Here is a 22,697-nt window from a genome sequence, read left to right as displayed (position 1 = left end):
AGCATCCTGGATTTTAAAGGAACTTACTGGAACCAGGATAATAGAACATTCAGGGAGCTGCAATACTTAGGGAAAGTGAAAAAAACTACAAAGGTGATTCTTTCTGGTCTGTAACTCAGCACGCCACACACTGTTTGCTATCTAATGGGAATCTTTGTAGCACACGTGAGCACCTTGCAGGGTAGGACCTTTTTTTGTAATAGAATGTGTTTTTTAAAGCCATTGCTTATGAATAAGATGTAAAGGTAGTGGAAAGGGGGTGAAGATTACACCTTTCATTTTTTGAAAGTAATGTTACTGTTTTGGGACAGCCATGAGCATAATACAGAAGTTCTGATTTCGTGATAAATGTATAGACAATGCTTTCATCTCCAGAATACGGATTTTTTTTACATGCAGCCCAAAACAATTTGAAAAATGTAATGAAATTACACTCAACTTCTACTTGGAACACAGCTTATTTTTTCTTTGTAAGCTATTTTGAGAATGTTGTATATCAAAACTTTTCTGATAAGGATTTAAACAGAAATCAGTTTTGTTTACATCCCACCAGAAATATAAATTTCAAAATTTGAAAAGTATAGCAGGATAGAATTATAGCCAGTGAGTGAAATGTGCTCCACTATGGAGGTGTTATTATTTAAAACCTCATGTCTTTTCTAGGGATATGAGCTCGATGTCTGGTTAGAAATTGACAGCAGTAGATCTTTGACAGAAGCCTGTCTATCCCTTTGGATTTTGGGACTCACACTTTTTGTTCAAGTTGTGTAAAGCTGTTATGTGAAGTCCATTTACAAATCTAAGCTTTTAATTGGTTGTTGCATTTATTAGGTAGATTTATGTAAGTATGATTCTACTAGGCTAGATACTGCTTATTTACGAATGGTAATTACAAATTTATCCACCCCAGAAAATACATTTTAAATCATTGCAAGCCACTGTAAACACTTCAATAGTAGTTTTTAGTGATCTCGCCTAAAGCATTTTTTAAAAAATGCAATAGCATTGGGCAGTATTTGAACATAGGGTAATAATTCCTGCCAATTATATTGTAAAGCATAAGGATGAAGGCCCAATATTGTATCTTAATTCATACCTTCTGGCCCGCTGGCAATTAAAATAACACTAATATTTTGCATGCATGCATAATGTTGGTATCTTGTTTATGTGGACTGGCACTCCAGTGCTTTATCTTGCTGAATAGCGGCTATGTTTATTTTCTTAGGGTTGATGTAATCATTGAAAACCATTCTGAGAAGACTTTTATTACACACACAGGCTTGGGCTCTACCCTGTATCAGTACAGCTATCAATACTACTACTACTGCCACAGGATGCTTTCGGGTCTCTGCCGATTTCCTTATCATGCGAGTAGAATAGATACAGATAGTCCTAAAGCAGGGATGAGCACGTACCTGAATTTCTTTCCACAGAAGAGTAAATGAACTACTAAACAGAAAATAACAGTTAACCTCTTGCCGTTGAAATGATTCTCCTACCTCGCGGCAACTCCATGTATGTACGTCAGAACAGAACTGACACAAGATTTTCAGTGACTGGTTTTTTGGAAGTAGACCACTAAGTCTTCTGGGTGGACTTGAATTCCAACCTTTCAGTCAACCATTTGCACAACCCAGGGACTCCTGAACACGAAACCTTAATTACTTAGGAGACTGTGTTTTAAAGAACATACAAAGATTGGCTTCTAGTTCCTAGAGGTCAATGAAGGTTCAATGAGAGAGTGATCACGAGAGAGAGAACACATTTAATATTTCATGGCGCTCGTAGTGTCTCTAGCAGGCAAGATGTTATGTTCAGCCAACAACTATGCAGGCCTTAACAATATGACTGAGTTAATAGTAGTGTATTTGTACTTACATGGGGCTTGGGATCCCATACTTCATGTAAGGTCTCCCTGTCACAGTCCTTCATCAGAGTTTCACACAGCATCAACTCAAGGACAGTGGGTTTGGTTTGTTATTATGTACCCGAAAAAGGAAACTTAATTTGAAGTCTTTAAAGATATATTTTGATATAATAAATTGGAATTTTCTATGTCATAGTTAAAAATTTTGGGTTTGGTGTCATAGTTAAGAGTGTTGTGCTCTCTGAAAACATAAAAACGGTTTTAGTTAAGGCTCTGAGCTTCAATTTTATCATCAGTAAATGATGATAACGATTACCTGGTAGGAATAGGTGAGTTTTAGAACAGTATGTTCAAAGCACTTAGAACAGTTGTAGCAAGCCCGCAGCAAGTTACGGAGCAACGACAAATACCCAGCATGAGCCTGGAATGTTGTAGCTTCACCTGGATGCAAAGGTGCTGTGCTGGGGTGGACGGATAGTATTCACCACAAAACTTTCCATATTACTGCCTCTGGATATTTGAAACACGTTTTCACACGGTGCAATGCTTTAACGGTTTCCTTTTTACTCTGGTATAAATTAATATATTGCAGGGAAAAGAAATTCAAATGTTTAATTGAGGCCATTAAAAAAAAAATTCGTTGCCATTGAGTCGAGTCCGACTCATAGCAACACTATAGGACAGAGTAGAACTACCCCATATGTTTCCGAGGAGTAGGTGGGGGATTCGAACTGCCCACTTTTGGTTAGCAGCTGAGTTCTTAACCACTGCACTACCAGGGCTCCATCAAGGCCCTTAAGGGGCTAAATATGCAGAGAGCTGTACCAGGTATAACCAAGGAAGCCGTGTGTCAGTGGAAAGTTGGCTTCTTCTATTTCTTCTCGGCTGGGGGTTAAAAAAAAATCAGTTGCCATCGAGTCGATTCGGACTCACAGTGACCCCATGTGTGTCAGAGTAGAATTACGCATGATAGGGTTTTTGATGGCTGATTTTTCAAAAGTAGATCACCAGGCCTTTCTTCCAAGGCACCTCTGGGTGGACCCAAGCATGCCAACCTTTTGGATAACAGCTCAGCCCTTAACTGTTGGCACCACCCAGGGACTCCAAAAATCAGGGAGATAGGAGAGAAACAGTCAGGGAGGGAGTTTCTGATGTTGCCAAGCTGGAGGCAGGGCAGAACACCTTCTTTTGTGATTGTTAGGTGGTGTCAGTCAAGTTGCCCCTTTGCCACTAGAGTCTGAAGGTTTCAGAATGCTGTGAAGAAGAACATATTCAGGGAGGCTTGGTGAGGTCACTTCATTGCCCCTGTTTATCTGATCAGAAAACAAAAGCGTTCGTGAAAGACAACAGCACCAATAAAAAAATGAACAAAACAGTTGAAGAAAGTTGTTGTACCCTTTTATTGGCACAGTAACTTTTTAAAGGCTGGTATGAAGAAAACGTTCCAAGTAGCAAGACACAATGCAATGGATGTCAGTGCTCGGAGCTTCCTGGCAGCCAACGGGAGCACATCAATAAGACAGGCCATTGCATTACAGCAGGGCTGAGAATACAGCAAGCGAATCATGCAGTGTGGCTCTGGGAGGACAGCCGTCTTGTGCTGCAACCATTATTGCTCAAACCAGTAAGTCGCAGCTTATTATTTGTATTGTTTATACCTTTGAACGAATACGACCCTTCTACACAAACAGCTATGAATGTGAAGCTATACACGTTTGACTGAGTGCCTCCAAATGCCCCGTAGCCTGTGCTGAAATCCGGAGATGAAATTTACTGAAACAGTTCACAGTCCACTTATCCAGAAACACAGAGCCTAAGAAAGAGCTAGCATCGGATAGTCAGCATTGGATACAATCCACACATCTGCAAGGGCTGACAATGACGAAGCTAAACTGCAACATAGCTTGGAGATCGTCAGGTACCTTCGGTTAAAAAAAAAAAAAAAATGGAGAAAAAAAAATTCTAGAAATGATTTTTTTTTTTAATCTGTATTTTGAAGAAAGGGAGCACCACTGATTGCATAAAGTTATAAAATACAGTAATAAACATGTGAATAATGATGAGATTTGTAATTCTGATAAAACACAAACATCTACAAAGGAACAAAATAATAGGTACTCATATAGCCTATTACAATAAACCTGCTGGAAGTACAAGAAACACATTGTTGAACTCTATAAAAACAACTGTACATGTGTACAGACCTGACTGCTTTCCTGCACGCTCCGTTGCCCTCTCTGGTCTCATGCACATTTGCCAGCCTTTTCTCTTGCCACCTATAAGCAGCACGGCCCTATAAACATGGAGCCTGGATATCAGAGTGTATCATCACAAAATGGATAAGAAAGAACACACACACACACACACACACATACACACAGGGAATCTTGTATATTTGACTTCTGTGTCCTGTGCTTTTTTTTTGTGTAAATGCATGGAGGGAGGACCCAGCATGTATCAGAAGGGAGCCTGCTGTTGGCGCAGCCTGGAACCACTAGGCAGTTTTATTTTGTGAGTCTGCGATCCAGGCCACATCAGATGGTGGTGTCCCAGAGCTCTGAAGGAAGCCTATTGCAGGATGCCCCTTCTGGCTTCTTCAGAAGAGTGGGCTTCTTGCAAGGAGGCGGGGGAGGGCCCCTGGCTTCAGGGTGGTGAACGATTTGCTGCCAGTCTTCCCCTTCTTCACAGAGCTTTCGCCTCCAGTCCAAGAGCTCTTGCAGGGCCACACTTTCATTCTCGGAAAGCCTCAGCTGATGGATTACCTGTTGGAGGAAAGAGAGAGAGAGAGGGAGTAACAGCAAATATTGTGAGTGAGCTTGAGACGTGACAGCAATACCTGGATGTAACAGGGCTGAGCTGGGGCTAAAAAGAATAGCATTTACTCTCAAACCTCCTGGCATTACTGCCTCTGGAAATGGCATCAAACTAGTTTCGCTGTTAACTGCAGAATTAAAATGATTAACATAAAAAAACACTCAGGAAGGAGGTACACTGTTTAGCATGTGTTAATCCATTGACTCCGACTCATGGCAACCTCATGTGTCAAAGGAGAGCTGCATTCCACAGGGTGTTCAATGGCTGAGTTTCTGGAAGTAGATCACCAGGCTTTTCTCCCAAGGCACCACTGGATTTCAAACTGCTCTTTTGGTTGATCACTGAACTCAAATTGTTTGCCCCATCCAAGGTCCTTACAATGTGATGTGCCTTTAGATTATGCAAGAAAGAATCAAATGTCTGTTTTCCCTTTGCCTTCTATGATGTACATTCTTACCACATCTTGTACTTTCTTGCATTTATCGCAATTTTAATTCTGCCCGTAACACATAATTCTGGATTTCTCAAGCTTCACCCCATTCTAGGAAGTGCTCCTCCATCTAGCTACACAGTTACTAATCAAATGTCATTTAAGGCAATATGACCCCACTCCTGACCCCAAATACATTAACCCAAGGCGCAGTGGTTAAAAGCTATGGCGAGCTCCGGTGAGCTCTGGCTGCTAACCAAAAGGCCAGCAGTTCTAATCCACCAGCCACTCCTATGCAATATGTAGTACCATGCCAACATAGAGACTGCCTCCAAGAGTTAGGTGCTGCAAGCGACAGGCACGAAACATAAACCCAGCTCAATGGAGGCAGGGTAGCTGTGCTGGAGAATTCCTCCACCCTAGTTGGTGGTATCTGGCCCCAAGCTTTATTTTGTGGTAGTAAAGCTAAGCAGTGGGCTAAACTAGTGCCTGTATGTTTTCTCTCAGACCCTGAGCCTTCAAATACTGGGGATTTAGGAGCCTTGGCAGCACAGCATCAGAACACATAATTGCGTTGGCTACTTCTTCCTTCAGTTGTTGTTGTTGTTAGGTGCTGATGAGTCAGTTCCAACTCATAGCGACCCTATACAGAAGAGAATGAAACACTGCCCAGTCCTGTGCCAATCTCAAAATCGGTGTTATGCTTGAGCCCGTTGTTGCAGCCACTGTGTCAGTCCATCTTGTTGAGGGTCTTCCTCTTTTCCGCTGACCCTGTACTTTACCAAGCACGATGTCCTTCTCCGGGGACTGATCCCTCCTGACAACATGTCCAAAGTATGTAAGATGCAGTCTTGCCATCCTTGCTTCTAAGGAGCATTCTGGTTGTACTTCTTCCAAGACAGATTTGTGCATTCTTTTGGCAGTCCAGGGTATATTCAATACTCTGATGCCCTGTTCTTCTTCATATAGTCCAGCTTCTCTTCTGCTAGTTTGTCGTACTATGGGGGCTTGCTTGTTCCTGTGATGCTGGAAGCTATGCCACCAGTATTCAGATACCAGCAGGGTTACCCACAGTAGACAGGTTTCAGCTGAGCTTCCAGACTAAGACAGGCTAGGAAGAAAGGCCCAGCAGTCCACTTCTGAAAAGAATTAGCCAGTGAAAACCTTGCTTCAGTAGGGTACCCTTAAGTCTGTGCTCACTCACAGAAGTCAGCTAGAAATGAACAGAAGGACGTGACAAGCGATGCTGTGCCCATCCCTTTCTGCCAGCAGCCAGCAGTCTGGGACTGCAGAACATTGTAGAATCTAATTTTTCTGTCGGTCCTAAAGTCACATGCCGACTACAAAAGTATGAGATTCTGGACATCAGAGTGGGGATACTGGGAAGAACTCAGAGGAGACACGATGGCTAATCCCACTCCAAAGCATCTATTACTTTTGCCAGTGCCACTTCCACGGTCAGAACCCTCTCAATTAAAACAAAAGAACATAAAACAAAGAAAGATGTAAATGGTTTCATCTCCGGTGTAGGGAAGAGGCAGTTGAATGCAGAAAAGTAGTCAGTGTTCTAGGTCCAATTCTAAAACGGTCAGCATCAGCCTTGCTGCCCAAACCTATAGTTTACCCCAAGAGTATGGGACAAAAAGAGGACTCGAGAGCCTAAAAAGGATGGGCAGAGGCCTCATTATGGTGTTAAATGACAGAGCCATGAAAGTCAAATCCATATCTAGAGTTTTTTTTTTCTTTCCAGTTGCCATTGAGTTGATTCTGACTCATGGCGACCTCAGGTGTGTCAGAGTAGAACTGTGCTCCATAGGGTTTTCAGTGGCTGTAATCTTACAAAAGCAGAGTGCCAGGCACCTTTCTTCTGAGGTGCCTCTGGGTGGGTTCGAACCACCAACTTTGTTTAGTAGCTGAGTGCTTAACCTTTGGTGCCACCCCAGGGCTCTATATACAGAGTGCATAATTAGATTTCTCGGGTTGGTTATTAGTTAAAAGAGTGCCCCAAATTGAATTTATAGGCAACCAGGAAAAAAGAGAGAGACAAAGTTTGGAAAACGGGACTGTGACTGCTCACTTCCTAAAGTTATCCCCAGGTGTCAATCCAAGGTGGTATGTCACACCTAAAACAGTACCGCCCCATTAACAGGTGGTTGTTGTCATCACCGTTGTAATTTATTTATTTTTGATTGTTTCTAATTTCCCAGACTGTACCAGAATGATATTGGAAATCAATTCTTCTGATGGGCAGATGCTATGGAAGTCAAATTGTCTTTAAACCAAAAAACAAAAACAAAAACAAAACCTTTGTCATTGAGTCAATTCTGACTCATAAGGACCCTATAGGACAGAGTAGAGCTGTCCCCCATGGGTTTCCAAGGAGCAGCTGGTAGATTTGAACTGGAGACCTTTTTGCTAGTAACTGAGCTGTTAACCACTGTGCCTCCAGGGTTCCAGATTGTCTCTATTGTCAGGGAAATCAGGGAAGAGCCACAACAAAGTAGAGCGGGAAATGTGTATGCTAAATACGTGTCTGGAACTTTACAATCAGTTTACAAACATGGAGTTGGCTAAGCCTCCTAAGAACCTTATGAAGTAGGTATTGCCTTTTAAAAAACGGAGGCACAGAGAGATTAGATAACTTGCCCAAATCCATGTAGAAAATGGTAGAACCAGGATTTTAGCTTAGACAGTCCAGCTCCAGAGTCTGTATTATTAACCGTTACCACACATTGCTTATTTATTTTATAGTTGCTGCCCAGAAAGATCCAATATATGGTAAGGACCAGCGTCCTTAATATCATGTTTCTGTTTCCTGTCCTTATTTTTCTAAATGGGATTTTAGTGATAGTTATATTTTTCCTCCATTAATACATCCTAGGAGCCATGGTAGTACAGTGCTTAAGAGCTTAAGCTGTTGACCAAAAGGTCCACAGTTCAAATTCACGAGCTGCTCCTTGGAAACCCTATGGGGCAGATCTACTCTGCCCTATAGGGTCCCTATGAGTTGCAATCAACTCATCAGCAACACAAATATATATCAGTGTATGCTGGTAGTGATTACATTTAGCTTCAGTCTATGAATGTAGAGTATGTGTAGATAGGCTCCTTGGCACACAGCAGGTAGTCACTGTCCGTGAAATCTACTGTCCCCACAGTTATTCTTATGAGAGAACGCTTGATTGATGTAAGAATATCTCCACCATCTCAGCTGATTATTTTCCCACAACTTTCTTGAGATACTTTCTTCAGTAATGCAACTTTATCTTGATCTGTTTAGAGACTAAAACAAGGAACTTCTATTTCTGGATAAGATGCAGTAGGTCATGGTAGGTGAGTGCTCCCACTGTAAAAACCAAAAACAATGCATGAATTGCAAAACTTTGTATTTTTAAAGCATTAGAAGGCTCTGGAAAAGAAGCAGAGGAACTAAAATTCCAGACACGGGAGAATTTTTCCAAGGTGAACTGAAATTAGCAGACTTTTTTTTTAAAGACTCCCTGGGAGGATTTGCAAATTCTAGGCTGTTTTTTGGGCCTAGAGAGCCTCTTATACGAAAAAGAATAACTAGAAACCATTTTCTAGTTGAACAGGACTAGAGGAACAAATTGGAAATGTGAAGACGCTCAAATGCATGGCTCTTTTTCTCCACGGGACATTTGCTGAGTTCTTCAACTGTGTAAGAAGTCAGTGTCTTAGGCCAAAAGCAGAGTAAATCTCCTACAATGTTGGAGGAGCTTTGAAAGCAAAGACTTGACAGGGGAAACGATGCTTGTACTTCCAATACAGATTGGTTCATTCTTTTGACAGTGCAATATTCTTTGCCAACACCACAATTCAAAGGTGTTAATTATTCGGTCTCCCTTATTCATTGTCCAGCTTTCGCAGGCATATGATGCAATTGAAAACACCATGGCTTGGGTCAGATGCACCTTAGTTTTCAAGAATAGATGCCTGAGTGGCATAAATGAGATGCTAAAATATTTCTGTTATTGATCTTTAAAAAAATCTGAAATTTCACAGATGTCTGAAATGTGTAAAGATATACGATAGACCACTACCTTTACAAAGTGGAGGTCAGAGGAGAGTTTAAATTTATTACCTTTGAGATAATAAGTAGAAGTAAGATTAGAAGGGAAACCCTGGTGGTGTAGTGGTTAAGTGCTATGGCTGTTTACCAAAAGGTTGGCGGTTCGAGTGAGGACAGTATCCCTGAAGAATAATGTTTAATCTGCTTTATTTAAATTTCTGAAGCACAAAATCCTATCTATCATTGATGCTGAAAGAGTCTCAGTATTTAACAACAGCAAACAAATGCAACTATGAATATTTAAATGGAGGTCAAATAATACTGAAGCGATAAAAACTATTTAAAAATATTCTCGAACACTGAAAAAAGCATTTAAAACAGAGTTTCTCCACCCTTGACATTTCATGTCCTGATAATAAGTAAGAGGAGCCCTTGTGGTTCACTGGTTAAGCGCTTGGCTGCCAACTGAAAGGTCAGCGGTTGGAACCTACCAGCAGTTCTGCAGGAGAAAGACGTGGCAGTCTGCTTCCATAAAGGTTTACAGCTTTGGAAACTCTATGGGGCAGTTCCACTTTGTCCCATAGGGTCACTATGATTTGAATTCAACTTAAAGGCAACAACTTTGTTTGTTTAGATAAGTATTAACAAAAATCCTCACAGCTTCCTTGCCATGATTGATATTTCACAATAAATTAAATATTGTCGGTAAAAAGAGTTCAGTGCAATAATAATTTTGTAAGAAAAAAATTAGTTTTGATATTGAAAGAGAACCGTATCTTTTCCAACAAAAGAAGAAATGGCCTGGGGATTAGGGATACTGCTAGCAATATGAGCTTGGAGTCACCTGGTTTCATAGAAAATCACCCACTGCCGTCGAGTCGAATTCGACTCATAGTGATCCTATAGGACAGAGTAGAACTGCCCCATAGTTTCCAAGGAGCGCCTGGTGGATTCGAACTGCTGAGCTTTTGTTAGCAGCTGTAGCACTTAACCACTACAATTTATGCTGATGTTTTTAGGAAGAAAAAAAGGGGGGGGCACCATATTGGTCTCCTTTAACTATGTTTTCCACTGTTTGAGAACATATATCCCTGCCCGGTGTCACCATTCCAGGCAACTATTCATTTATTCATTGGCTTTTCTGGAATCTTTTATATAATAGTCTTCATACACAAAATTATTAGCTTTCAGAGCCAGAAGGATAGTGTTGTAACTGGGGAAGAAAATGTCGCACACTCTACAAACATTTTGGTGCCTATGTTGTACCAGTCTCTACTCTGTGCTAGAAGAAAAACTTTCTGCTTTTAAAGTAGCTTTTAGACATGCAAAACACATAATAAGTGCCTTAAAACATGGCATGAGCATGAGTGGGGTGAAAAGAGGAGTGGTCTTGATTCTTGGGAAAGGGGGCTTTATGGGCTAGAGTAATGAAAGGCTTAACCTTTGATCTGAAATTTGAGAAATAAGATGGTCAACAATTGGAAAAGGGAGAAGAACAGACCAGCAGGGTTGTTTACAAGCGACTTGATTAGAAATGTAGACAAGTGCCAGTAACAACACTGGACTTCATTACAGGGAAACAGAAATCACTGTTGTAAGCTGATCATGGAGCAAACACGACAGTTCAAGAGCCCAGGCTCTGGACTTGGATTGTCTGGATTGGAATCTTAAATTTGCCACTAACTGTTGTATAATATTAATCAAGGAACTTAGCTTCTCCTCCATCAGCTTCTTCATCTGCAAAGTGGGCTGATAGCAATAATTTACCTCATAACGATTTGGTGAGGATTATATGGGGTAATACTTGCAAGTCACTTAAAGAATGCCTTAAAACAGTAGCCAAAAAAAAAAAGAAGCAAACAAAGCAAACCTGTTGCCTTTGAGCCTATTCCAACTCACAGTGACCCCAGCGGACAGAGTAGAACTGCCCCATACGGTTTCCAAGAAGCGGCTGGTGGATTTGAATTCTGACCTTTTGGTTAGCAGCCGGGCTCTTAACCACTCTATCACTAGGGCTCCAAAACCAAACAAAAAACCAAGCCTGTTGCCTTTGAGTCAATTTCAACTCACAGTGACCCTACAGGACAGAGTAGATCTGCCCCATAGGGTTTCCAAGGAGTGGCTGGTGGATTTGAACTGCCGACTTTTTGGTTAGCAGCCGAACTCTTGACTACTGGGCCACCAGGGCTCCTTATAAATGTGGGTTGTTCATCATTGTTAGCTCTATGACTTGAGAAAACTCCTAAACTTTGCTGAATTATGTTTGTCTTGATGATCACATCAGGTAATGTGAAATGAAAGCACTGTGGGAAATTAATGGCCCTACATAAACACAAATAAGTTTATCCCACGCCCAGAATGACCATTTTTGGACGGCATGGGAAAAAACGGTACTACCTATAACAGGTACAAAACTTAGGCTCCTAGAAAAGTCTGCCAGTTTAACCGTCTTTGAAAATAATATCATGTGAGAGAGGATCTAGTAGGATACTTGGAAATTATTCTGTGATTTTTATTTTTAAATTTGACATTCAAAAGAGATTTGAAAGCTTCAAGCTTTGAAGGCCACTTACGATTCAGTAATGAGAAAGCAGAAAGTCACAGCTTACAGTCAGCTGGGACAATCTGTCCCCTCAAAGCAACTGACAAATGTTTCCATTTCACAACCGTCAGAGGCCAAGGCAATATCATCAGAGAGTCACCACCACGTGGGCTGTGCTTAAGGCTTGGTCAGCAGTTTTAATGCACGACTTCCTCTCACAGAGAACCTAAAGTATTGCCTTATTTGCACCCTACAGCATCACATTCTTCTTTCTGATCCCAAGAAAGGATTACATAAGGAAAAGGCTAAGCCATTTACATTCAATAAATATGGACGACACTGAACACCAGATTTCCAGCTCCCAGCAAGCGTGACCAGATATATAAATGGTTATGATCCAATCCCATTTCCCTATGGCCTGGGATACTCATCCTTGAGCAAAATCCTTTCTTTCAGCAGGCTTTTAACAAGAAAATTCCTGTCACAGATATAGTAATCCTTAGGAAATAACAGTGCTACTCAAGGCATTGTTGATGATTGCCTTGATAACTCAGTAGATGATGGGTTACAAAAAATAAAAATAGAAAAGGTTTTATCCTGTTACTGATAAAATCTTGTGGATTTGATATTTAGAAGCTCAAGACATAAATCTTGTTCCCATTTTCCTACTCCATTTGGAGCTATCTCGTGTCATTCAATGTCTAAACCAAAACCAAACCAAACCCACTGCCGTCGAGTCGATTCCAACTCAATGTCCAAAATTAGTATGAAGACAGATTTTTATAAAGACATATAAAGAACCAGCTCATGGAAGTCCTGTATCCAGAGTGGGACATGAGTATTTAGTTCACTTATTTTCAAGGGTCAAAAATTACTAAATCTTTCACAACAGAGAGGAAACACAACATTATCTAAAGGCTTAAAGGCTTAGTGACCGTTTATTACTTATGTATCTATTTACTAATTTTCAATAGCTTCCCATCGTGTCATTAGTAGAGTCGTAAGAGGTGAACTCATTTAAAAAATAAAACATAAATTGTCTTCACTTCCCATGAAAATGCATTTCCATGAATTACCTGTTCCCCTTGCCATCGAGTCGATTCTGACTCATAGCGACCCTATAGGACAGAGTAGAACTGTCCCATAGGGTTTCCAAGGAGCGCCTGGCGGATTTCAACTGCCGACCTTTTGTTTAGCAGCTGTAGCTCTTAACCACTATGCCACCAGGGTTTCCTTTCCATGAATAGTATTAATAAATATAATCACTCACTGCTGATTTTTACATGGTCTTTTCCTTCTAGGATAAAAATAGCCTTTGTTAAATAATTCATATGCAAAATCATGTTGCCGTTCATTTGTCACAGAATTGATTTTTCTATTGACTATTCACCCAGAGGTGAAAAAAGGCATTTCGTGACATTTATGGAAATTAAAAGAACGAAGTGTCTTGGCAGACTGAATATAGTGAATATTAGTGTTTCAAATGCAAATCCCGTAACCACCCATTGCTAACACGATGTTGGGGAAAAAAAGGGTAAGAAAATGATATTTTAAAAACACAATCTGTAATAACAAAGGCAAACTAAATAGCTCTTAAAGATGCCGCATAAGATAAAACAATGGGATGCAGGAAAGTCTTTGATTAAAGGGTTGTCTATTACTTGGCTAAAAATCAAGAAAATTATCTGAAAACAAAAACATTTGTGGTTTGGGCAGAAAACGGTTGAACCCTCCTCATGTAGAACTAGGCATTTATACAACAATCCTATTAAGTTCATTCTTGGGGTTTTAGTTTTTGTTTTTTTTTTTTTTCCCTTGTCTTTTGTTCACTTAAGAATTAAAGGAAAAAAAAAATCCCTTAAAGGTATGTTAGAAGTTCTACTGTGAGCCACAAGAGAATAGCAGGCTGTGAGGGAGGGGAGAAAGATTTTAATTTTTACCTCCTTCGTATGCTTTGATCTTTTTTTTAATAAAAAACTATTCATTACTTTTATAATAAGTAACATTATATTGGCACCCACTGAATAGAATTTAAATAGACGTATTTATTTTGCTGCTGATTTTAGCCTTACAAGTTCATAAGTATGAATAAAAATGGACTATGATGAGTGAAATGTACATGTTTGTTTATATTAATTCGAAGTTATAAAATAGAAATTTGCAATTGGGCCATATATCATACAACGTAATTATTTTGTGGCATTCAGAATATGGATTTTACATAAGCACTGTTCTCTCACCTCAACACATTTAAAAAACATAGCTGTTTAAGTGGCTAGCAGATTGTAGCAAAAATTGATAGCACATATTTAGAGTAAATAAGATTCAAATCCAAGGACTACGTGGAAAAACAGAAACGTTATATGGGGAACATAGAAAGTAGGAATGCTAAAATTTCCTTTAAATTTTTTTCTTGCAATGATATGCGAGGCTTATTGCAAAATATCTAAAGGTATAATTGAGGACCAGGAATGGATTACCCAATAAGCAAGGTAAGCACGTGCTTTGGGCATCAACAAAGCAGAGGCATCAGTTACCTAAAGAAAAGACCCATAGATAATGCCGAGGAGACAGGACACAAGGAAAAGCAAGCGCCACAGTGGAAGTGAACTGGCAGGGTGCTAAATGAAATTAATATCATTTTATAAATGTTGTATATGATAATTTTATTTTCCTTTTCATTTCGGACCAATTGGGTATAACCTCACATTCAGTTCTCTCTCATCAACCACATAAGAAAGAGCCAGCACACTAGAATAACATGACTCGTATGCATCTTGGCCCTGCCCAAAGTGTACCAAAATGTGTCTTCAGATTGAGCATACTCTTGTATTTACATCTTCTTGATCGCTCTCCCCACTGGGATCAGCAGTAATCCAACGAACTGCAAAGACGCAGTCTCAAAGAACGAAAAGTGAGTGTATAGGTTTTAAGTATTACTTCAAGGTGAAAAACACTCTTGGAGATCTGTGAAAGGCCCGCCAACAAACACTATGGCAAATGAATGAAATTATTTCTGGCTGCCTTGTAAGTGCTATATCTTCTGACTATCTCAGACCAGAAGAACAAAATTACATGTTCTAAACCAATTTTTTTTACTTACTAATTTTCAAACATAAATTTTTATGTTAACATCCAAATTTGAATGTAAATTTTATTTTATAAATTTTACATGTTTTATGAATTTCAGTTTCAATTATTCAAATTTATTTGCTATGGTAGAACCAAATTTAAAAAGTGACATAATTTTAGATCCAGGTAAAATGAAAAGGCAGCAACTAAGTGAGGCACAAAAATGAAAACTCACAGAAGATAAAAAGAAAAGGATTTGTGAATCCCTAAAGACAAATTCAAAATTAACTTCCTTTTTAAAACATAATGAATCAGAAGAGACTTCTTCCTTTGAGTTTAATGGCTGCAAATTGTTGTACCAGCACTGCTAGTGCTTAAATTACTAGTAGCAATACGAATATAACAAAATTTGTGCCAAAGTCTGCCCCCATTCCTTGCTGTAGTAAAAATAAAATACTAATAATGGTGTAGAAAGTGAACCTATTTTTGAATCTGAAATTGTCAAATCTGCAGACCCCTTAAAAACAGAAATACAGATCTTGCTTTGCAGAATAATTTTTCTTCTAATGATGTAAGCTACTTGATCAAAAGAGGGCCAAGTGATTGTCAGCATCTAAGTGTACCATTTGAAAATTCATGTTAAAAATTTCTGGATGGTAAACAAGCAAGGTTCTGTAGCCAGAATATATTTCTAGGGTGCAAAGCTAATGATGAAAATTATAAGAGGGTGTGGCTACTGTGTTCCCCATCAGTTGGCTCTGTATATTGCTTTGTTTGCAAACTATTCAGACCTAAATCATTTAATTCTCGATTTGCTAATGATGGATTTAGCAATTGGTGCAACTGGAATATGATTGATAAACATGAAAACAGTTCAATTCACAGAGATTGCATGTTGTCGTATTTAAACTGAAGGCATGGTTTTGGCTTAACTCCTGAAGTGGTAAACAAACTAATGAAGAACTTCAGTATTGGAAAGCCATTTTGCAAGGCATTGTCATTATAAAAATTGCTGAATGTGGACTATCTTTTAGAGAAAGAAATGAAGTGTTTGGGTCCCCATAAAATGAAAACTTCTGAGGTTTACTTGAACTTGTTGCTCAGTTTGATCGATTTTTAACAGGTCACATCTCAATACATGGTAACACAGGAAAAGGCAACCCATCGTATATGTCTAAAATAACATGTGAAGAATTAAAAAACTTATTAAGTGATAAAGTTCTATTAACTATTTTCAGTGAAATAAGTACAGCTCTATATTTCAATTTGTCTGTAGATTCCACTCATCTTTCTTATATAGATCAGCTAAGTATTGTTTGAAGATACGTATCTCCAACAGATGGAAAACTTGTTGAGTGATTTATCACATTTCCAAACCCACTGTCCTTGAGTCAATTTTCACTCATAGTGGCCCTGTAGGATAGGGAACTGCCCCATAGGGTTTCCAAGCGTATAATCTTTACAGAAGCAGACTGCCACATCTTTCTTCTGCAGAGTGGCTGGTGGGTTCAAACTACCAATCTTTCAGTTAGCAGCTGAGTGCTTAACCCCTGCACACCCAGGACTCCTTTTATCACATGATTAGCTTAAAAAGTCATACCAGTGAAGAAATTACAAATCAAGTACTTCACTATTTATGTGAAGTTTGCAAAATTGATTTTTCTAAGTGCAAATGCCAGTCCTATGAAAATGTGGCCAATATGTCAGGGTGTTATAAGGACATGGGATAGAAAATTTTAGAAGGCAATGAATATGCCATTTTCATATCATGTGCTTCTCATTCACTTAATCTTGTAGGATGCAGCACAGTAGATTGTTGTTGAGAAGCAGCTGATTTTTTTCTACTGTTCAGCCATTCTACACATTTTTTGCTGCCTCTACTTACTGGGATGCAGTTATTAAAACATATTTAGGCAATGATTGATTATTAAAATGTCTTTCTAATACATGTTGGGAAGCACATGCTGTAGCAATGAGTGCAATCCTGGAATCGTACACTCAGATTCTAGATGCCTTAGAAAATAATGCTGAAGACCAGACACAAAAAGGAGATACCAAAAGAGAAGCTGAAAACATCACCAACAAAATGCAAACACTAGAGTATGTATTTATGTTGGTTATGTGGAATAACATATTGCAGCAGTTTCCTTGGGCTAGTCAAGCTCTCCAAGATTCAGAAGTAAATTTAAAGACATTCACAGATTTCTACCAGTCATTAATGTGGTTTTTAGATAATTTAAGAGAAGATTTTGAAAACACAATAAAACAAATATTATCAAGTACTGATTATCAAGCGGTTTACCATCTTGCAGAAGCATTAAAAAGAGAGAAGTAAATGACAGAAGTGCTCCAGAAGTATTGAGTGTCAGAGATCAGTTGTGCTTAACCATATACTACACCATCATTGACATACTTGAATCATGCGTGAACATAAGGGTGGAAGTGTATGAACTTCTTTCAAATACATTTACCTTCTTAAACAATGTGAATATACCTGATGAAGAATGCGTGAAGGCATATAAGAAATCAGTGTAGGCTTACCAAGATGACTTAAACACAAACCTTTACGGAGGAGTGCGACAATTTCATTCTTACATGAGAACTAAGTTTATAGATTCAGAAAAGACAATTTTACTCCTGTAGACATGTATGATTCCATAACAGAGGATGAAATACCATGTGTATTTCCCAATGCTGAAATTGCATTGCACATATTCCTAACTTTTATGCTCACAAACTGTACAACAGAATGCTCGTTTTCATCCCTAAAGAGACTCAAAAACCCTCAGCTTACAACAATGATTTAAGAAAGACTCGATTCATTATCCTTATTATGTATGGAAGTAGATATTGTTTGGTAGCTTAATTGTGATGAAATCATTGAAGAATTTCTGAGAATGAACAATAGAAATGTTTTTAATTATAACATATTACGAATGAAAGATCTATGTAATAATAAAATATAGTAATTTATTGTAACATTTATTTTCTGATCACAACATTTTCTTTTACGACATCTTTTCATTTGTTCATTTATAATTATAGCACTTATTTTTATAATTTATAATATAATTATTTTTATAATTATAGCACTTATTTGGGTTATAGTTATTACAAAACAAGCAGCAAAACTGAAGTATGAGCTGTTTAAAGCAAAATTGGTGAAAATAAATTTCTCTTTGTGGGAAATCAACAGAATTTTAAGTAGATTGTTGAAACAATTAAGTTCACTGACTCATCTTCTTCATTGTATAATATGTGAAATATTTTCTTGCAGAAAATGTGGTATATAGTAAAAATCTTAGTACCCTGCATCTGCTAAAGACTTTATAATACAGTTCATCTCATTCCACTAAAATGGCATGTCACTTTTGTGTTCAATCACTAATATTTCAGTCACATTTAAAAAGAAATTAAATCACAGATGGCTAAGACACACACGCACACATGTATATGGAACCTTCGTGGCACATTGGTTAAGAGCTTGGCTGCTAATCAAAATGTTGGCAGTTCAAATCATATGCATGTATATATCTAACTCACATATGCCGTTCCAATGCGTGAGTGAGCAGAAGAGGGGACGCCACAGATTATCAGTGTTTAGGGAGCCTCATTCTTTAATTCAGCCCTGTTGAGGGTTGCTGTGAGCATATGGGTCTCTATGAGTTGGAATCGACTCAACGGCAGTGGGTTTTTGTTTTTGTTTTTTGGTTGAGGGCAATCAATCTACTGGATTTTATCTCTCCAAAGATTAAACCATTCATAACATTTGCTTGTACAAAAATCTTAATGCCACTTCTTTCTCCCAGCTTAAAAAATCAAGTCCATATGCCTTGGTATGTTATCAAAAGTCCTACATATTCTGACCACAACGAATACTCCATCTTCATCATCATCCATTCTCACATAGACCCCTTCAGTCCAACCAGATGTACCAAGAACATACCCTTAATTCTATAACAGTTTGTGTGCCTGAATATAGAAGTTCTCTGCATGAACAATCCTATAACTTTTTTGAGGTTCATCTTTAATATCATCTTCATGATACCATTTTATAATTTTAAAGTATATTCACATGTTATCATCCTACTTGATACAACCAATGAAATAAGTATACTAAGTATTAACCTCATTTTGTAAATGCAAAAAATCATCTTTAAATTCCAAAGTCCCGTGGCTAGTCAGTGGTATAGTCAGAATGCAAATTCCAGTATATTGAGTATAGTGTATCTTCTTGCATACTAATTATATTGCCTTCCAATAAGCTTTCCTTGTTTATTAACCAATTAGCAAATGTGCTTTAAATAATCGTGAAAGGGAAGATACCGTGACGGGTTTAAAAGACTTGTAAAGATGCACAAAATATGACCTGGCCCCTCAAAGGGCTTCCATTCAAATTAGGCAACAATGCATAAATGCATAAAAAATTAAATGAATAAAGATGCTTAGACAGACATGAATATTAAAAAGTCACTAGCAAGACAGCAGTAATTGACTAATACATTATGAAGGTAATTACTCCTGGTGGAATACAGAGGGCAGACAACTCGTTTCAAGGCAATATGGCCAAGAAATTCATATCGGTATACAGGATTAGGTCGGGATTAAATGGATGAGTAGGACACAAAAAGAGGAAAGTTCAATTTGGAGAAAGTGTTTTAAGGAATGGCATTTATACTTCTATTCGAGGCTGCATTTAAATAATTCCCAAGGACTCTAGGGAAAGAAATGCTTTGTGAGATGTGGTAGAACTTTAGAGTTGGATCTGAAATAGCAATAGAATCACGAACAAATGCAAAAGGAGTTATGGCAAAGGTATGAAAGTGAGAGAATCAAAATCCAAATCATGGTAGCCATCTACTCCATAGCCTTCAGAGGACAGAGGATCCAAGTCAAAGAATACTTTTCTCCAACTGTTAAATTAGTCAGTGCTTTAATCTGCAGCATTTTGTAGGACACAGTTAACCTGTTAAAATCTCAATTTTTTTTTCTTCTGGAAACACCACAGTCTATGGGTTACAGTATTAAATTATAATTAAATAAGAATGAGAAAAAGCATTTTATGAAACTGGGTGTTAATGGAGCTATTAACATAATCCAAGTAGATTAAAAAATTAAGCAAAGATGCTGGTCGTGGAATTTACAGCACAGGGAAACATTATCAACATGGGTTCTTCTCCAAAATTTAATTATGGGTTAGAGTCACCAGCTTGAGGGCTGGCAGTAAGAGGCACTTCTTTATAATTACTAAATGGACCAAAAAGGTTCGGAAGTATTAGAACATTTCTCTGATGTCCAACTTGTTATTGGGGATTTTGTCCTTGAGAAAAATTAAGGCCATTGATTTTGAGGAATTTCTGAAAGACCTGTTGTTAAGAGTTAGAAATATTTGGTAGATTTTTTTTTTAATGCCAAGGAAGGGTGGCTTGGGAGCACCTTGATCACTATCTTGTATTAAAATGTCTGATAAATATTCCAATAATTCTGTTGTCAGAAGACAGGGACAGGTATGATTTTTGTTATCTTAAAGAATTGTTAGATGCATTGAAGTCAGTTCCAATTCATAATGACCACATGTACAACAGAATGAAACACTGCCCGGTCCTGCACCATCCTCACAGTCATTGCTATGTTTGAGCCCATTGTTGCAGTCACTGTATCAATCCATCTCATTGAGGATCCTCCTCTTTTTTGCTAACCCTCTAGTTTACCAAGCATGATGTCCTTCTCCAGGGACTGGTCCCACCTGATAATATGTCCAAAGTATGTGAGACAAAGTCTTGTCATCCTCATTTCTAAGGAGCATTCTGGCTGTACTTCTTCTAAGGTAAATTTGTTCGTTCTTCTGGCAGTCCATGGTATATTAAAAATTCTTCACCAACATCATAATTCAAAGGCATCAATTCTTCTTCTGTCTTCCTCATTCTTAACAGAATATAGATTGGTAAATAATGGGAGCTAAATTTAGTTAATTAAAAAAAAAAAATTTTTTTTTTTTTAGGTACTATAAATAATGATGCTCAGTGACAACATGTGAGCCATGAAGCCAAACAAATGAAGAAAAGTATTAGCTAGGGCTACTCAAGATGTTCACAGACAAATCCCAAACACAGTGACTGGGCAGCAAAGAAGTATATTTCTTGCTCATATTAAGGTCAAAATGGATGTTTTTCATCAGAGGTTGGCCTTCCATGTTGCCATGTACATACTTTATCTCTTCTAGGGTCTTGGAGTATTCTGTATGCAAATTTGAGATGGGAAAAAGCATACAAGATCAAGCAAGGGAGAATTGTGTGGGCCAAGCGCATCACTATGGCTTCCATTCCATTGGCTAGATCTCAGTCACACGGCGACTCCTAACTACAAAAAAGGAGCTGGGAAATGCAGTCTAGAAGAAATTGATTTGGTGACCACAGAGTGTCACTTTGATCATGGGGTCAATTAAAGTGTCTTTAAGACAGAGCCATGGCAAACCATGCTGATCTGCTGGACGAAGTAAGGAAAAGGGAAAAGGATGTCAGTAGGGATTAACAATACGAGATAAGATTTCGCTAAAGTAGGCAAGGTCTAATGAGAGCAAGTCTTTTTAATCAAGAACATTTTCCCAAAATAGACAATAAAAATCACCTGAAAGAGTCTAAAATTTAATTAAGCTCTATTTGGGTTTCAAAATCTAGGCTTTTTATATCATCGACCTCATGGCACTTCTTTCCAATATCTCAATTCACCTGCTTTAGAACCTATTTCTGAGTCAGAAGTACAAAATGACAGTTTCAAATAATAATGGACTCATAGAAATCAGGGAAGAATCAGGTCTAATAAGGTCATAAAATAAATTCCTTCACCAATATTAACTGACGATGTTTCAGCAAGAGTGGAAAACTTTCTATTCACGTCACCCTGAATTTTAATATCAAGATTGGCAAGCCGAAAATATCAGCCACTTAAACCAGAGACTCCATCAGCCTGGGACCAGAAGAACTAGATGGTGCCCGGCTACAACCAATGACCACCCTACAGGGAACACGACAGAGAGTCCCTGAGAGAGCAGGAGAAAAGTGGGGTGCAGAACTCAAATTCACATAAAAAATCAGACTTAATGGTTTGACGGAGACTACAGGAACCCCAGAAGACATGGACCCTGGAATGTCTGTTAGCCCAGAACTAAAACCATTCCCGAAGCCAACTCTTCAGACAAAGATACACAAGACTAAATGAGCAGCCTAAATGAGCAGCTTCTGATCAGAGGTGAGGTGAGAAGGCAGAAAGGGATAGGAGCCAGCTGAATGGATACACGAGATCTGAGGTGGAAAGGCGGAGTATGCTGTCACATTATAGGGATAGCAACCAGGGTCACATAACAATGTGTGTATAAATTTTTGTATGAGAAACAAACTTGTGCTGTAAACTTTCATCTGAAGCGCGCATGCACACACACACACACACACAGACAGAAGATTTTCAGGTAACATTTTGTTTAGCACACAAAGCACCGTACTTTCTACATCAGAAAATCTGAGCCCCAGGTCCCCAGGTGTCTCTCTTCTAATTCTGGAATGAGCAGAACATCGTTAATGTCTAATAATCTTCACTTACAGAAAAGGCATGTTTTTATTCTTTATCCTCTATGCCGATCGAAGTTTCCAAACTTTAAAGAAAGACATAATACAGTGGAGTACATATTTTATACTTAGCCTGTTGCCATAGTTTATGACTTAAAACTTTCTCTTAACTAGAAAAAAAAAAGGAAAGTGTAAATAATGGTAATTTTCACTTTTTTTTTTCCATTTAAACATCTAATAATACTGTAGAGTTGCTTTCATTCCTTCATATTGGCTATTGCTTTAATATTCTTGAGCTATCATGAAGTTAGCACATAGTTCTGTACTTCAACATTTAGGTTATACATATCATACTAAGTTTTTCTGGAAAAATTTTAACT

General features: G+C 38.4%; 1 protein-coding gene across 5 annotated transcripts in view; it reads right to left on the bottom strand.

The window, feature by feature from the left end:
* Positions 1-3,998: 3,998 nt before the first annotated feature.
* Positions 3,999-22,697, bottom strand: part of MYO16 (myosin XVI) — a 733,911-nt gene continuing 715,212 nt past the window's right edge. For all 5 annotated transcript variants that reach the window (XM_049867507.1, XM_049867511.1, XM_049867508.1 and 2 more), the window contains exon 35: positions 3,999-4,629. In XM_049867507.1, the coding sequence (XP_049723464.1) occupies positions 4,402-4,629 (228 nt within the window). In that variant the 3' untranslated portion in view covers positions 3,999-4,401. The remainder of the gene's footprint in view (positions 4,630-22,697) is intronic.

Source organism: Elephas maximus, chromosome 23 (genome assembly GCF_024166365.1).
Source record: "Elephas maximus indicus isolate mEleMax1 chromosome 23, mEleMax1 primary haplotype, whole genome shotgun sequence".
Taxonomy (NCBI): domain Eukaryota; kingdom Metazoa; phylum Chordata; class Mammalia; order Proboscidea; family Elephantidae; genus Elephas; species Elephas maximus.
Note: the sequence above shows the minus strand (reverse complement) of the source record. Positions and strands in the feature narration are given on the sequence as shown.